The sequence below is a fragment of the Sander lucioperca genome, chromosome 12, assembly GCF_008315115.2.
Source record: "Sander lucioperca isolate FBNREF2018 chromosome 12, SLUC_FBN_1.2, whole genome shotgun sequence".
Lineage (NCBI taxonomy): Eukaryota > Metazoa > Chordata > Actinopteri > Perciformes > Percidae > Sander > Sander lucioperca.
Genome location: NC_050184.1, coordinates 2,332,032 through 2,349,531, shown reverse-complemented (window position 1 = coordinate 2,349,531; position 17,500 = coordinate 2,332,032). Strand labels below are relative to the sequence as shown.

Below are 17,500 nucleotides of genomic sequence, written 5' to 3'. Positions count from 1 at the left end.
CTTAACGCCAAAGTGCTGCGGAAAACCCCGCTCCAACTACTCGCATTTTCTGTCTCTCTCTCTCTCTCTCTCTCTCTCTCCCCGCCAGGAGTCCCGCCTCCACACAAAGACCATGCGACTCACAAGAGGGTTCACTCCTCGGCACGCTAAGGAACCGAGAGTGGTCCTCCAGTGTCTTTGGGGGAGAGAGAGAGAGAGAGAGAGAGAGAGAGAGAGAGAGAGAGAGAGAGAGAGAGAGAGAGAGAGAGAGAGAGAGAGAGAGAGAGAGAGAGAGAGAAGGAAAGAAGGAAAACAATCAAGCATGCAAATGGAAATTATCGCGGCCGGAAAAATTATCGAGCTAATTTTTTTTTTATCGTGCGATTAATTGATTTATTGACTATCGCGACAGGCCTAGTTGTTTGTGCCTTTTTTAAGGGTTAAGCAAAAGAAATTCTGTCCTAATAGTCTCTGCTAGTGCTAACCGCCTCGCTATGTGCGCGCAACCAGCACAGGAGGGCCTATTTTTATTGTGAACATGATTATTTATTAATAACAATCTATTCAGGCCGTGGTATGTTGTGATTATATCACAGCTAAGGGGGTTGTCGTCCCTCCCAAGCGATGTGGAGGAAGGCCTGGCAATGCCAGACTAGCCGTCCTGTAACTGTTGTGTTGTTGCCGTCGACTTGCAGGTATGCGCCGTACCCGAACCTGTACCCGGACCAGTCTCCCAGTGAGGAGTGGACCATGGAGGAGCGCTTCAGACCGCTCACCTTCCACGGCCTCATCCTGCGCTCGCAGCTGGTCAACCTGCTCATCAGAGGGGTCTGCTACGCTGAAAACCAGTCGGTCAGTCACGCACGCACGCACGCACACACACACGCACGCACGCACACACACACACACACACACACACACACACACACACACACACACACACACACACACACACACACAGGGGTTAGAGTGGGCCGGAAAGATACGGAACTGCATTCTGGCACCTTCGATTAATAAGTAAAATAATCTAACTGGCAGTTTCATACATCACTGTTTCCCGTTCATTTAAAATAACGCCAAATATCCATTCCAGTGTTCCCCCAGCAAATTAATTCACACAAGTATTTCTTCAGCTGTGAAAAAATGGCTGTCAAAATGAACACAGTAATAACGAATTAACGCAAATTCTTTAACCTGCAACATGGGCAGGTTAAACGGCTTTAACGGCACTAATTTGGGCCTCGGGCCACTCCGTAGTTTGGGGAAATCTGGAAGTGATGCTGCACACACACACACACACACACACACACACACACACACACACACACACACACACAGTATATTGTATTCATTTTTGTGACGTGATGTTTCATACACATCCAGAGCGCCACTCAGCCCCGGTTGTCCTATGCAGAGATGACTGAAGATTACCCACGTTACCCGGACATCCATGACTTGGACCTGGCCCTGCTCAACCCCCGCATGATAGTGGTACGACCTGACTTAACTACTGAGTTACAAAAGTACTTTTCGGAGTGGAAAAGAAACAGAAAAAAAATTTCAATTTGATCACGATTTTTTTTTCATATGTAAATGGAGATTCGGAGTAACTGTAACCGTGACGTTCCCTGTGTTTTCCAGGATGTCACCCCCTACATGAACCCGTGTCCCTACACCGTTTCGCCCAACACACACATCTCCCAGGTGTTCAACCTGTTCAGGACCATGGGCCTGCGACACTTACCCGTTGTTAACGCTGTCGGAGAAGTAAGTAGTCATCCAAAAGAGTTTCTGTTTTAGATCCTCCAGTATGTTCTTGTAAAGGGTAAATTTATGTTTTTCAAAAAACTATTTTACCATGCATTGGTGTCTAAATGCCTCATGTGAACAAAAAATGGTTACACTTTACTTGAAGGTATCTACATAAGCGTTTATAAAAGTAATTGTGTGCACATCCCACCTTCTGGCAGGTGCAGGACAAATGAAAAGTACTTAAAATGTACGACAAAATGTAATGTCCGCAACACTGCTTTAAACAACGTTGCATTTATATTAAATATGGGAGTTTAAAGCAGTGTTGCGGACATTACATTTTTTCGTTTTATCTACATAAGAGTGACATGACAGTGTCATAAACATTATAAACAAGTCATAAACGTTTATGGCATAACGCTTCTGCCATTAAGTGTCATTCGGTTTTTGTCATGAATCAAGTTAGGGTTCATGCTCACTCTTATGAGATACCTTCAAGTGTTACCCAAAAATTCTTTGAAATTGGTCCCGTATTGAGCGAGAACGCTGTAACTGTCAGCCGTGAACCATGCTGCAATGTAACCCTGTAGGGGAAATGTTCACGGTCAGTTTGTGTCCATTAAATTTGACGTTTTTGCCGCTGACAGACTCAGATTATTATTCTAAGTGTCTGACAACATTATGAAAGGATCCCTACAGAGATAGACCTGTTAGTTAAAGAGTAAAATCTTTTTGTTTAACATGATACGGCCCCGAAATCACCATTGCCAAACCCACCAGACTCCATGTAAATAATCAGGACTTTTAGCATGTATAGAGCCAGCATATTTCCACATGTAAATGGGTGAATTAAGGATTTATTTCAACCAAACCAGAGTGGTGATTGTTGGAACAGTGGAAAGACGAACCAAGACGGCTTTTGATAGTTTTATTGGTTACACTTTACTTGAAGGTATCTACATAAGAGTGACATGACACTGTCATGAACGTGTCATAAACATTGTAAACAAGTCATAAACGTTTATGGCATAACGCTTCTATCATTAAAGTGCCCATATTATGAAAAAAAATCACTTTTTCTGGGATTTGGGGAGTTATTTTGTGTCTCTGGTGCTTCCACACACATACAAACTTTGAAAAAAATCCACCCATGCTGTTTAGAGTGAGATACGGTTTCTGAATGTGTCCTGCCTTCAGTCTTTGGGTGAGCTGGTCAACATCTGCACGGCTTTCTACGTCACTAGCTGAGACTAGGGGGCTAACAGTTAGCATGCTAGCTCGTTCTCAATGGCAAAACACTGCTACAACACACACAAATTTACCTTAATCTACAAAATAAACTGTATAGAACTACTTCCATGTCCCTGTTCTGCAGGTATTCCACACAAAGTTAGAAGTGCGCCCTCATTTAGAAGAAGTCTCCCGGCTAATCCTGCCTTGTACTGCTGAAGTTGGAGAAACAGCTAGCTAGCTCATGTAACCCTTACCTAGCTACTGAGCATGTGGTCTTACCTAGCTACTGAGCATGTGGTCTTACCTAGCTACTGAGCATGTGATCTTACCTAGCTACCGAGCATGTGGTCTTACCTAGCTACCGAGCATGTGGTCTTACCTAGCTACTGAGCATGTGCGACTGCCAACAAAGATGTTACAGCAGTGAGAGGTCTCACTCTGTAGCTAAAACAGAGACCTGAACACAGGGTGAAAAGAGGAGCTGCAGCAATGTGTAGTACAACAAAAAAAGTGTTTTTTGAAAATTAAACCATGTAAACCTATTCTGATATAACCTCTAAATACAATTATGAACCTGAAAATGAGCATAATATGAGCACTTTAAGTGTCATTCAGTTTTTGTCATGACAAGTTATGGTTATGGATGGGGTTAGGGTTAGGATTCATGTGTTCATGACAGTGTCACATCACTCTTATGTAGATACCTTCAAGTAAAGTGTTACCGTTTAATTTTGTTTCTGTCGACTTTGAATGAAGTGTATTTTACGATGACAAAATGATGAAGTTTAATGTTAAACAAAAAGGATCTTACTCTCTAACAAAAAGGGCGAGCACGCTATGTGGTGGAGCGAGCTAGAGAGTGACTGAAGAGAGGGAGCGGCGTTAGAACAAAGCCGTGAATCAGAGAAATGAAATGTAGTTTCCACCGATTCATCACTGGTAATGCAGCTCATATTTCATATTTATTTAAAATTGGGTCAGATGCTACGACATAGACGTTTGTGCAACAACTCTCCAATGTACAGCATTATAGCATTTATAGCTCTTGCTAGTTTCCAATGTCAGTCCCTAGAAGGGCTTTTAAACATAAAAACAAAAGGTCTATATCTGTAGGGATCCTTTCCATAATGTAGTCAGACACTTAGAATAATAACTTAAGCCTGTCAGCGGCAAAAACAGCACTTTTAGTGGACGTAAATTGAATATGCCCTATTGCCCAATAACTTACATTGTGGCTTGTTTGGCTGCAGCGGTCTTGCTTAATACTGGACAAAATTTGAAAAACATGTGGAAGAAAACCCAAGTTACCCTTGAATGATGCTAAGGTTTTTAAGGTCAGTGTTTTGATCATGACACACGAGAGAAACCCCAAATAAAAACTCTTTATCTTTTTTTCAGATTGTTGGAATAATCACAAGACACAATTTAACCCACGAGTTCCTCGTGGCCAAACTGCGACAGCACTGCATCACTATTTGACCCGACTGTGGATGTTCTGCCGTCCTCCCAGCCCCAGACTCTGTTCAGCCGGGGCCCTGAACATTTGTCTTTGTCCATTCCTAATAGCATGCACAAATTCTCTGTGGTACGATAGGGAAGACACTAACATTCAGTTGTAAGTCTGATATTGTCAATGACTAAGGCTACGTTCACACCGCAAGTCTTAATGCTTAATTCAGATTTTTTGCTCAGATCCGATTTTTTTTGTTTGTCTGTTCACGTTACCTTTTAAAATGTGGCCTATATCAGATTCCAGCGTGAACTGTTTGCGGTTTCGAACTGACCCGCATGATAAAAAGAACAATAACAATGACATCAGACGCAGCAGCTGTTGCACTAACGTTAGGGAGGTTATGGAGGAAGTCAGCATTTTCACTTTGATTTCAAAATGTTTGTGTAATGGCAGCCGTAACATTAATGAGCAGGTGCTGAGGAGGAGACGGTTACGGTATGATCCTTCTAGTTTTGATTGAATTGAAGTCTCTCCCCATACACTAATGAGGTCTAACACCTCCCTCTCCCTCCATTGACTTGCTCCATCACTGTTCTCCATGTTGTAGGCCTAGTCAAGTTTTTAATGTTACTGTCTGTGTCTACGGCTAACTCCCGCCGGAGCATAATTGTGACAAATGTCGCAATGTAAAAGTCGCATCAAATCCTCCTTGGTTGTTCACACTGCGGACGCATTGAAATAAATCAGACCTGGGTCTGATTCGGGACCACATATGGAAGTGGTCTAAATCTGATTTGAGTGTTCACACTACTTCTGAAGAAGTCTGTCCTGGTCACTTGACCCCCCCCCAAAAAAAAAAAATCAGATTTCGGCCACTTTTGCCTGCAGTCTGAACGTAGCCTTAGTTTACGTGCACATCATTGGCAAGACGGATACTTCAAAGATTAGATTTTTAACGTGTAATTATCACCGTTTGAACCCTGGGCTACAACAAACTACCAAAGTGAAATATATCACTTGTAAAGGTTATGCTTTATCGTCGTTGTCACTGTTGCACTTTTTATTTTTGACTGCTGTCTGTACGCTTTTATTCAATGTGTAATTAACTGGAAAATATGCACTAAAGCAGGCCGACACCCCCTCACGGCCTGCGCCTGAACTAGACCTCCGTGGTTCTTGAAGGAGTTTGGTGAGTGACCATTTCAAGTTGGGACACACAGTTACATTTGTAGCCTCTATAGCCACAGGAAATACATCAGTATTGTTTTGCACCAGGGCCGTGCAATTAACCGAATTTTGATCGCAATTTTTTTTATTTTAGGCTCCTAACGATCACAAAAGCAATGTAATCGAGAAAAAAAACATATATTTGCACATTGTTTGCAAGTAAACTCTTATTTTGTCTCGTGTTCTGAAGGGGAAATTGAAAAGTTGAATGTGTTTTTCACTGTCGATTTGTTGAACCCTTTGAGGTCTAAGGACATTTTAACTCATCTTCTTAAATGTACCTGTTTAAGGTATTTGCATAAAACTGATCCCTGTGTGTTTCATATCAAAATCAAAAGTTAGCTTTCCGTATAGTGACGCCCATATTGTTTTCTAGAGCGGAGTGTAGGGAGATAATTTGGCGCTAAAAGCTGAAACGTTGCTGTTGTCTTTTTGAAATTCCTCAAATCTTTTAAAACAAACTCTTAAATTATGCCGGTTGGGACACAGAGACAATATACAGATATAGAATAATATGATTCATAATCATTTATAGTTTGTGTGTGTGTGTCTCCAGGTGAAGAACCTGTCCCATGAGGTGTGTGTGTGTGCGCGTGTGTGTGTGTGTGTGTGTGTGTGTGTGTGTGTCTCCAGGTGAAGAACCTGTCCCATGAGGTGTGTGTGTGTGTGTGTGTGTGTGTGTGTGTGCGTGTGTGTGTGTGTGTGTGTGTGTCCAGGTGAAGAACCTGTCCCATGAGGTGTGTGTGTGTGTGTGTGTGTGTCTCCAGGTGAAGGACCTGTCCCATGAGGTGTGTGTGTGTGTGTGTGTGTCTCCAGGTGAAGAACCTGTCCCATGAGGTGTGTGTGTGTGTGTGTGTGTGTGTGTGTGTGTGTGTGTGTGTGTGTGTGTGTGTGTGTGTGTGTGTGTGTGTGTGTGTGTGTGTGTGTGTGTGTGTGTCTCCAGGTGAAGGACCTGTCCCATGAGGTGTGTGTGTGTGTGTCTCCAGGTGAAGGACCTGTCCCATGAGGTGTGTGTGTGTGTGTGTGTGTGTGTGTGTGTGTGTGTGTGTGTGTGTCCAGGTGAAGAACCTGTCCCATGAGATGTGTGTGTGTGTGTGTGTGTGTGTGTGTGTGTGTGTCTCCAGGTGAAGGACCTGTCCCATGAGGTGTGTGTGTGTGTGTGTGTGTGTGTGTGTGTGTCCAGGTGAAGAACCTGTCCCATGAGGTGTGTGTGTGTGTGTGTGTGTGTGTGTGTCTCTCCAGGTGAAGGACCTGTCCCATGAGGTGTGTGTGTGTGTGTGTGTGTGTGTGTGTGTGTCTCTCCAGGTGAAGGACCTGTCCCATGAGGTGTGTGTGTGTGTGTGTGTGTGTGTGTGTGTGTGTGTGTGTGTGTGATGTGTGTCACTGTTCAAGTTCAAGTTCAATAAATGCAACATCTTTCCAAAAGTCACTGAGTAATCGTAAGAAAGCGCTCATGATACGTAGTCAGTCATTCAGTCAGTTGAGTGTAGAATGTAGGATTTAACACGATTACTCGGTGACTTCTGGAAAGATGTTGCATTTATTGAACTTAAAAAACAGTGAAACAGTTAAACACATCAACAGTGAAAACATTTTAAACTGTGAAGTTTCCCTTCATACTTTTATGGTTTGAACTTTTTGAATTCACCTTCAGAACACAAGACAAAATAAGAGTTTACTTGCAAAACGTAATGTGCAAAATAATCGTTTTTTTTTTCTCAATTACATTGTTTTTGTGATCGTTAGGAGCCGAAATCAAAATTGTGACCAAAATTTGATTAATTGCACGGCCCTATGGAATAAGGGATATTTGAAAGAGATGACTGCAAAAATCCTGTTTTATTAAACTAATGTGTAAAATAATTCACGTTAGTCGCCTGCTATTAGTGTTTTAGTGATACAGTTCATTGTTTTATTGCCCTAAAAGGGACTAAAAATTTGACTCGGAGCAAAGGCAAGTAAAAGAAGTGAATTGTACCTTTATTGATGGACATAAAGTCCACCGTATGTCAGGTTGATACATTATTAGCAGACCCAAAACGGAATCTGAGGATTTTTTTTATTTACAGTTTTCAGCGGTGATCCAGAATGAAAATCTGTGGAATTTAAGGGACTGTTTTTCTGCTTAGGGGCGGAGGTGTGTTAACCACCCTAAGGCTACATTAACATTGCTAGGTTTTGGTTTAAAAATGAATATCTTTTTCTACGTTTCCCCCTCGCATTCCCCCTGCTCTGGCGTTCCCCCCTCTCATTCCCCCTGCTGTGGCGTTTCCCCCTCTCGTTCCCCCTGCTCTGGCGTTCCCCCCTCTCATTCCCCCTGCTGTGGCGTTTCCCCCTCTCGTTCCCCCTGCTCTGGCGTTTCCCCCCTCTCATTCCCCCTGCTCTGGTGTTTCCCCCCTCTCATTCCCCCTGCTCTGGTGTTTCCCCCCTCTCATTCCCCCTGCTCTGGTGTTTCCCCCCTCTCATTCCCCCTGCTCTGGCGTTTCCCCCCTCTCATTCCCCCTGCTCTGGTGTTTCCCCCCTCTCATTCCCCCTGCTCTAGTGTTTCCCCCCTCTCATTCCCCCTGCTCTTGCATTTTCCCCCTCTCATTCCCCCTGCTCTAGTGTTTCCCCCTCTCATTCCCCCTGCTCTGGCGTTTCCCCCTCTCATTCCCCCTGCTCTAGTGTTTCCCCCTCTCATTCCCCCTGCTCTGGTGTTTCCCCCCTCTCATTCCCCCTGCTCTAGTGTTTCCCCCCTCTCATTCCCCCTGCTCTGGTGTTTCCCCCCTCTCATTCCCCCTGCTCTGGCGTTTCCCCCCTCTCATTCCCCCTGCTCTGGTGTTTCCCCCCTCTCATTCCCCCTGCTCTAGTGTTTCCCCCCTCTCATTCCCCCTGCTCTTGCGTTTTCTCCCTCTCATTCCCCCTGCTCTAGTGTTTCCCCCTCTCATTCCCCCTGCTCTGGCGTTTCCCCCTCTCATTCCCCCTGCTCTAGTGTTTCCCCCCTCTCATTCCCCCTGCTCTGGCGTTTCCCCCTCTCATTCCCCCTGCTCTGGCGTTTCCCCCCTCTCATTCCCCCCGCTCTGGCGTTTCCCCCTCTCATTCCCCCCGCTCTGGCGTTTCCCCGTCTCATTCCCCCTGCTCTGGCGTTTCCCCCTCTCATTCCCCCTGCTCTGGCATTTCCCCCTCTCATTCCCCCTGCTCTGGTGTTTCCGAGCCCCTAAACCGGAGACATTAGGAAACTCTTCTGACCCGTTTTGGTTGGTAATCTGCGGGGTTGTGTTTCAGTCTCAACGGCCTCAAACGGAGACCTTTGGAGACACCGACACTGACGCCAACGTTTCTCTGTCTGATTGGGTCTTATTGGTCACGACGTCTCGTTCTCTGACACTAAAGCTACCAACGTTACCATGGTAACTACCAGCAGTGGGCGGAGTCTCCACGCTACCTCCTGTTTATGCCCGGTATACGAGAATTTTGATGAGATATTTTGGTTTGGGCGTGTTAGTTTAAACGGAGATTAGTTCTTCTACTGGAGCTAAAAACCCTTGTGTGCACAGAGATCTCTTTTGGCTCCAAACTCTTTGATTTGTTTCAAATCTGATTCCGTGTTGCCCTGATTATTAGCAAACCACGATGGCACATATATCTACATCTGACATTCCTTTTTTGGTTTCTTGTCTGTGCTTTATGTTTAATTTAAGAGATTATTTTTGATACCGTTTTAATTTGTATGATTTGCTGCCTGTGCTGTGAATGATTCAATGTCATGTTCTGTTATTGCATTTCCAAAACGGACCCAGGCTGTCCTGGATAAGTTATATTGTTTTAAGTCTCTAGGCATTAATCACTTGTTATTTTAAAATTATTATTTTTATGAATTATAAGTACTATCTATGGCATAGCAGGCGTTGTGCAGAATATGAGATTAAGAGAACCAGTGGGCAGTACATGTCCTACAGACCTGAGGGACTTTTTGTTGACTTACTGTATGTGGAGATTTAGACAGCCACGCTGGGCTTGTTTAGGGATCTGTAGTTTCTACAAATGTAGAAAACTGGCACATGGCAACAAAAAAAAAAAGCTGCAGCCGTGGAACAAAAAAGCAGAGAGACGTCTGTCTTGTGCCTTTTATTATTGTTCAAATAAACGAATACAAAGTGTGTCTGCGTGTTGTTTTTCTTCAAACAAGACATAGATGAGGCTGTTGATACGAATGCAACGTAGGTTTTGAAAATGTAGTGTGTCCACTTGATCCAACAGAATGAATTGATTAACTGATTTGTTGATCAACTCTGCAACTATTTTTAATTATTAACTGATAAATTGATAATGACAACAGTTGTTAGTTGCAGCGCTCAGTGCAACCCCCTCAAAAACTTTTGACAAGCCACTCCCCAAAAGAGTAAACCATACAGGGATATATATTTTTATATATATATATATATATATATATATATATATATATATATATATATATATATATATATTTATATATTATATTATATATATATATATATATATATATATATTTATATATTATATTATATATATATATATATATATATATATATATATATTTATATTATATTATACATATATATTATAGATATATAAAATATATATATATTAAAAAATATATATATATATAATATATATATTTTTTAATATATATATATTTTATATATATATATATATATATATATATATATTATATATATATTATATATATATATATAATATATATATATTATATATATATAATATATATAATATATATATATATATATATATATATATATATATATATATTATATATATATATTATATATATATAATATATATAATATATATATATAATATATATATATATAAAGTGAGTTTTTTTCGCCATAAAAAAATACTTATTTATATAATAATAATAATAATAATATATAAAGTGAGGTCTTTTTTCGCCGTAAAAAAAACACTTTTTTCTTTTTTTTCTTTCACTACTAAGCATTGACTGAACGCAACGAAGGGCATCATTTACCGCTGTTAGTTGCGTTAATTCGAAGCTTTCGAGGAGTCCGTGAAGGCACCGCGAGCTGTGATTGGCTGCTGGTCAGGGCCAAACAGGGTTGAGCGCTCCTCTCCTTGTCAGAGGAACAGGAGAGAGCAGAGGAAGAAAAAAAGAAAAAGGAAGAAGTAGCAGTCGACTGTCCCTGCTGTTCACGCGCAGCCTCTCGGACAGCATGAAACTCACGCTGCTGACTGAAAGAAAGCTGTAAATCTGAGAAAGAAAGATATTAAGTCTTCTTCAAACGGAAGGGCCTCGTTTCGGCGCGAACGATTGTTCTAGTTAGTGAGCTAGCTTAGCCTGTTAGCTTAGCTGGACACCCACTCAGCCGTGTCCGAGTGTGCAGGACTTCACACTATCAGGAGCGGGGACACATCCACCCGGAACTGCACCAAAACTGACCCGGGCTTCACATTACAACTGCAGCTGCACGTGTCGGGTCCAAACGCGGCTTTTGCACTTAAAGTTTAAACAAAAACAAAAACACATCCTGCAAAACAAGGAAGTGTGAATGAACGTAGCGCTGCAACTGCATTGCATCATTGTGCAGCTTGTGTCTGCAGCCTCAGCCTGTTCGCCCAACCAGCAGTGCCGATATCGATCATCTGTGAAAGCATCGGTGCGTGCGGTCGATATATCGATCTCTGTCGAACTAAACTAGGCTGGAAGCGTGCTCTGCCGTTTCAGAGATGATTCCCGACAAAGCGCCGAAGGAAGACGTCTTCCACGGGTCCGAGGAGCTGAAGAAGGAGGCTCACATCCCCAGCTTTGAGAAATATAAAGAGCTCTACCTGAAATCCATAGAGCATCCCGATGGTAAGTCCACGTTTATAGTATTTAAATGCAGTGGTGGAAAGGTGGAAAGTAGCTATAACAGTTACAGTATTAGTATTACAGTATTACAGAGGTTCAGGGATATGGAAAGCTGTGCCAAAGCTAACACTTAAAGCTGTTTTTGTCTGTGCAATGTTATTAGATGCTACTTTATTGTCACTGTACAGAGTACAAAGACAACGAAATGCAGTTTGCGTCCAACCAGAAGTGCAAAAAAAGCTGAAAAAGTGCAATGTGATATACAAAGTATAGACAAGAAATATAGTGCAGAGTTATGAGAGCAGAATAAATATGGTTATGTAATATGAACAATGTATGAACAACATGTACTGATTTGTGCAATGTAGTAGCAGTGGCATTATACTAGTAGTAAAAATAATATAGATGTATGCAGTGTATTAACAGAATATATAATAAGAAAAACAGAATAATATATGGATATACTAAATGAACCATATAGACAGATATGTGCAGGATGAATAGTATGAAGAGCAGTATATATATATATATATATATATATATATATATATATATATATATATATATATATATATATATATAGATAGATAGATGTGTATAGGTGTAATTACAGTTTGTACTATGGGATGTAACTCCTTGTATTATTTCACCTTTCGTATTTATTCTGTTGATTTGATATTGTGTGTAATTTTAGTTAGTTTTTTTTTCCTCTTATTTTTTCCTTTTCTTTTCAGTATTTTAGTTTCTTTCTATTTTAATTGGAGTATGCGTTGGAGGGTGTCCAGATTAAGCCCCTCTGAGGTTTTTTTTTTGGCATCTCTCCATCCCATCTTTTGATTATGTGTATATTAATCTGTAGTATTTGTAGATGTATAAACCAATAAACTAAACTAAGTACTGTACACATGTTGAGGTACTTGTATTGAGTGTTTTCAGAATTAGAAAAGGGTTTATTGCCAAAGTAAATTACACTTGGAATTTGCCTTGGTGGTTGGTGCACATAAACAAACATAATAAACATCAATATGAAATAATAAATACGGGAACAGATATATACAAAATAGCTGTTTAACATAAGAACATGGAGACTGAATGGATGAGTGCAGAATGTGCAAAAAAAAAAAAAAATATATATATAGATAGTATGTACAGTATGTGAAATGGGCAGAGGTTTTTTTGGCTACTTCATACTTCTACTCTACTAAAATTATTTGATAGTTACTTTGCAGGGGTTTTTTATATATATTTTTGGGCATTTTAGGCCTTTATTTGACAGGACAGCTTAGACATGAAAGGGGAGAGAGAGGGGGAGGAATGACATGCAGCAAAGGGCCGCAGGTCGGAGTTGAACCCGCAGCCGCTGCGTCGAGGAGTACGCAGACCCAGGGTTTCCATGGGGTCTTAAAAAAGTCAAAAATTTCAAAATACAAATTTTAGGCCTTAAGAAGTCTTACATTCGCTTAAATAACTTTCTACAGGTCTTCATTTTCCTACGTCCGTGTAACGCCTCCTCTGTTGCTTTCCATTGTTGTTGTAGTTCTTTCTGTTGTAGTCCAAATATAATTTGCTGTATTACGACTACAAATGAGACCAACATGCCACTTATACTGCAGCCAATCTAGACCCCCGTCCTATAATGCCAACGAGGAAAATGAGGGAATAGTTTCAGACAATGTTTCTGGACTCTGACTTTTTTATTTTTATTTTATATATATGTTGTGAGAAAGGTCTTGAATTTCATTCCTGAAGGTCTTTTTAATAAGGTCTTAATAAGTCTTACATTTGACTTGGTGAAACCTGCAGAAACCCTGAGACCTGAAAGGTTGGAAACCACAGTTATAAAGTACTACATTTGAGTCATTGTTACCTGCAGACGGCCAGTACTGAGGGGGTTAATAAGGAAGCAGCGTGGCCTTTGGGTGGGACAAGTCCCTACTAAACTTACCAAGCAGAGCGGGTGGGGGGGGATGTGTATCTGTGCAGCTATTGTTAATCAAACAGCTGCTCATGTCATTTCCTTGTAAAGTGCGGACGCTGTGTACACTATCTCAGAGGCCGTCAAACAAGTTTCTCCTCCTGGGCGCCTGGGTAGCTCATCTGGTAGAGCGCGCGCCCATATATAGAGGTTTACTCCTCGACGCAGCGGGCACGGGTTCGACTCCAACCTGCGGCCCTTTGCTGCATGTCATTCCCCCCACTCTCTCTCCCCTTTCATGTCTTCAGCTGTCCTGTCAATAAAGGCCTAAAAATGCCCCAAAAATATTCTTAAAAAAAAGGAAAGTTGTCCGACACCGGGCTCAGGAGTTTATTACATTAGATTAGATTAGACTTAATTTCCTAAATTGGGAACATTTCAGTGCTACAGCAGCAAAATATCAGACACACAGCACACATACAGTATATATACAAAAAATGATAAATAGAATACAAGAACAACTATTCAAAAAATAAAGAGAAACAAACACAAAGGAAAGAATGTACAAACGTATATATACAAGTGGCGAATAAAAGTGCAACTATTTAAATAATATTTATAAAGATGTAAGTAGGCATGGGCCGGTTACCGTTTTCAAGGTATACCGCACTTTGAAAAAGTCACGGTTTCAAAACCACTACCGTTTCCCGTCATACCGTTCCTAAGGGATGAGCTGTTTGTTATGAGTGGTCACGGAGATAAAGTGCAGTTTAGTAATCCGTCTCCCTGCCAGCGTGCAGTGTGTTTTAAAATAATAAACATTGTGTTCAAAGTAGGGTTTCACGATGTTGACAAAATGTGATATTGCAATATCGATATTAATTTCCATATTTTTAAACATGTAAAATTACAAAAGTTATGGGAAAACGCATCAAAATAGATTCATAACAAATAGAACTAGAGATGTTCCGATACTGCCTAAAATGCTGGTATCGGTATCTGGAAGTACTGGAGTTTATGCACCGATCCGATACCACGTAATGAAGCCCGTAAGAAAATCTACGTTAAAGTAGTTTATTTACGTTCTTTTTCCGTTATAACTGACTGTCAAACTGGATAATTAAAGAAAGTTCTGGGGCGTTCATGTTTCACAAAGAGTTTAACCTGAGCCAGACTGACAACAAAGATAGAAATAATATCACATCCATACAGGGATAGTAGTATACAGCTGTTATACATCATATCATCCATACAGGGATAGTAGTATACAGCTGTTATACATCATATCATCATACAGAGATAGTAGTATACAGCTGTTATAAATCATATCATCCATACAGGGATAGTAGTATACAGCTGTTATACATCATATCATCCATACAGGGATAGTAGTATACAGCTGTTATACATCATATCATCCATACAGGGATAGTAGTATACAGCTGTTATACATCATATCATCCATACAGGGATAGTAGTATACAGCTGTTATACATCATATCATCCATACAGAGATAGTAGTATACAGCTGTTATACATCATATCATCCATACAGAGATAGTAGTATACAGCTGTTAAAACATAATAAAATATATGACACACTGGTATCTGATCAGTACTCGGTATCGGCCGATACGCAAGTTCAGGTATCAGAATCGGTATCGGGAAGCAAAAAATGGTATCGGGCCATCTCTAAATACAGCACAAGGTTTCATCAACTGACTGTCATATTGGACTGGTACAACATGAATAAATAAATAAGGACCATGTCTACAGAACAGGACATGTTCTACTGGTTGGACAATATTAAATAAATAAAGAAAGAGACACAACAGGACACAACTTTTCTTTCGCTTCTCTGGTTTGTTCCCTTCTGTTGTCTCTATTTCTTCACTCACACTGTCACTCTGTTGAAATATGAACACACGTGGTACGCTCCATAGGGTTTGTCACGTAGTGGCCCCGTGTGCTGACGTTTCAAGCTCTAAATCAAACACAGCTAAGCTACACAGCCAACGGACGGGACGCAGCGCTCCACAAAATAAACTAAATATTGCATTACTTATCGCGACACTTTTGATATAATATTGTGCAACGTGATATTGCGATAACGATATTGAGTCGATATATCATGCACCCCTAGTTCAAAGTTGTTTTTTTATCCAGACATAAAACATAAAAAAAAAATACATTTAAAGCTGTAATTACAAAAACCGCAATACCGTGAAACGTGATATTTTTGCTGAAGGTTATCATACCGTCAGAATAGAATGGGGTTAGCCCAATGGTCCCACAGCCCAATGGTCCTACAGCCCAATGGTCCCACAGCCCAATGGTCCCACAGCCCAATGGTCCTACAGCCCAATGGTCCCACAGCCCAATGGTCCCACAGCCCAATGGTCCCACAGCCCAATGGTCCCACAGCCCAATGGTCCCACAGCCCAATGGTCCCACAGCCCTATGGTCCCACAGTCCTATGGTCCCACAGCCCAATGGTCCCACAGCCCAATGGTCCCACAGCCCAATGGTCCCACAGCCCAATGGTCCCACAGCCCTATGGTCCCACAGCCCTATGGTCCCACAGCCCTATGGTCCCACAGCCCAATGGTCCCACAGCCCAATGGTCCCACGGTCCTATGGTCCCACGGTTCACACGGTCCCATGGTTATAGTCAGGTCTTGGGTAGGAGAGCCCTTCCCTGGAAGGAAAAGGAGCTCAGTCTTGTCGAGGTTGAGTTTCAGATGGTGTGTAGACATCCAAGAAGAGATGTCAGTCAGACAGGCCGAGATACGTGCTGCTACCTGAGTTTCAGACTCAGGAAAGGAGAGAATTAGTTGGGTGTCATCTGCGTAGCTGTGATAAGAAAAGCCGTGCGACTGAATGACAGACCCGAGAGAGTTGGTGTACAGAGAGAAGAGGAGGGGACCCAGGACTGATCCCTGAGGAACCCCAGTTCTGAGTGGGCAAGGTTCTGAGCTAGATCCTCTCCAGGTTACCCGGTAGGTTCGGTCTGCCAGGTAAGATGTGAGCAATGAGAGCGCAGAGCCTGAGACACCCAGATTTCGGAGTGTCGAAATGAGGATCTGGTGGTTCACTGTGTCAAAGGCAGCAGAAAGATCCAGAAGGAGGATGATGGAAGAGAGAGAGGTTGTTCTAGCGATGTGAAGCTGCTCAGTGACAGCAAGGAGGGCAGTTTCTGTTGAGTGGCCAGCCTTGAAGCCAGACTGGTGGGGATCAAGAAGGTTGTTCTGGTTCCGTGTGTTCCGTGCCGTCGGCCGTCCGAGGAGCCGTCGGCCTTCATTTTGGCCGACCCAACATGTTCAATCGGAAACAGGGCAGTTGGGACTCGCCCGGAAATGGTGAGCGGATGAGCCTCTCAAAATCTGACGAAAATCTTTTAAACTGACCTTTTGTTGATCTGAAATGAAGACAGATTCAGCAACTGCACGGCCTATTTCTCTCTTAAAATGTTTTCAGAAACACGTTTCGGTGAACTATTTTAGTACAATATGAGATCGTATTCTGAACGAGCCGCCATGACAGTCTGGCTGTGAATTTCTGGAGAAAAAAGAACCACGTGACGCGTTCATCCAATCAGCTGCATCGGTTTTCATTTTCTGGGAAACAATCAGACTGTTAATGGAAACAATACAGAGCAGCGCCGCCTGCTGCTATGGAGACGTATTACGTTTCACGCACGCGCAGAGCGTACGCTCAAGTCGGCGTCTCCTCAGTGTGTTCTGAGGCATTTTTTGGACCTCGGGACCCGACTGATCAGTCCGACTGGCTTTACTGCCGACGGTCGGCCGTCTGGTTGGTGTGTCAGGGCCCTAACGGTCACTAACCCCCACCCCCTCCCCCAACCATCTTGTCAGTGATTGGCTGGAGTGGTTTGTTGTATTTTGGTGCACAGCCTGTGCCTCTAGTCTTTGTTTGACTTTTACGACCCCTGTGTGTTACGACCAGTGTGTTCAGGGGGCAGGCAGCTAGCAGATCAAGGAGAGATGCCTACGATTTGAGACAAAAATGAAATTGTGCCGAAACCATGTAGGAACTCATAGTCCTTCCAGAAAAATGCAGAGTTTTTTTGTGA

At 42.1% G+C, this 17,500-nt stretch overlaps 2 protein-coding genes across 2 annotated transcripts in view; both read left to right on the top strand.

Moving 5' to 3' along the window:
- clcn6 (chloride channel 6) overlaps positions 1–4,675 on the top strand; it is a 30,787-nt gene extending 26,112 nt beyond the window's left edge. The window contains exons 20-23 of the mRNA XM_031311820.2: positions 675–831; positions 1,363–1,470; positions 1,621–1,746; positions 4,363–4,675. Of these exons, the coding sequence (XP_031167680.1) occupies positions 675–831; positions 1,363–1,470; positions 1,621–1,746; positions 4,363–4,443 (472 nt within the window). The 3' untranslated portion in view covers positions 4,444–4,675. The remainder of the gene's footprint in view (positions 1–674; positions 832–1,362; positions 1,471–1,620; positions 1,747–4,362) is intronic.
- A 6,080-nt stretch (positions 4,676–10,755) lies between these two features.
- Positions 10,756–17,500, top strand: part of LOC118496534 (acetyl-coenzyme A synthetase, cytoplasmic-like) — an 8,459-nt gene continuing 1,714 nt past the window's right edge. The window contains exon 1 of the mRNA XM_036008531.1: positions 10,756–11,495. Coding sequence (XP_035864424.1) covers positions 11,369–11,495 — 127 coding nt within the window. The 5' untranslated portion in view covers positions 10,756–11,368. The remainder of the gene's footprint in view (positions 11,496–17,500) is intronic.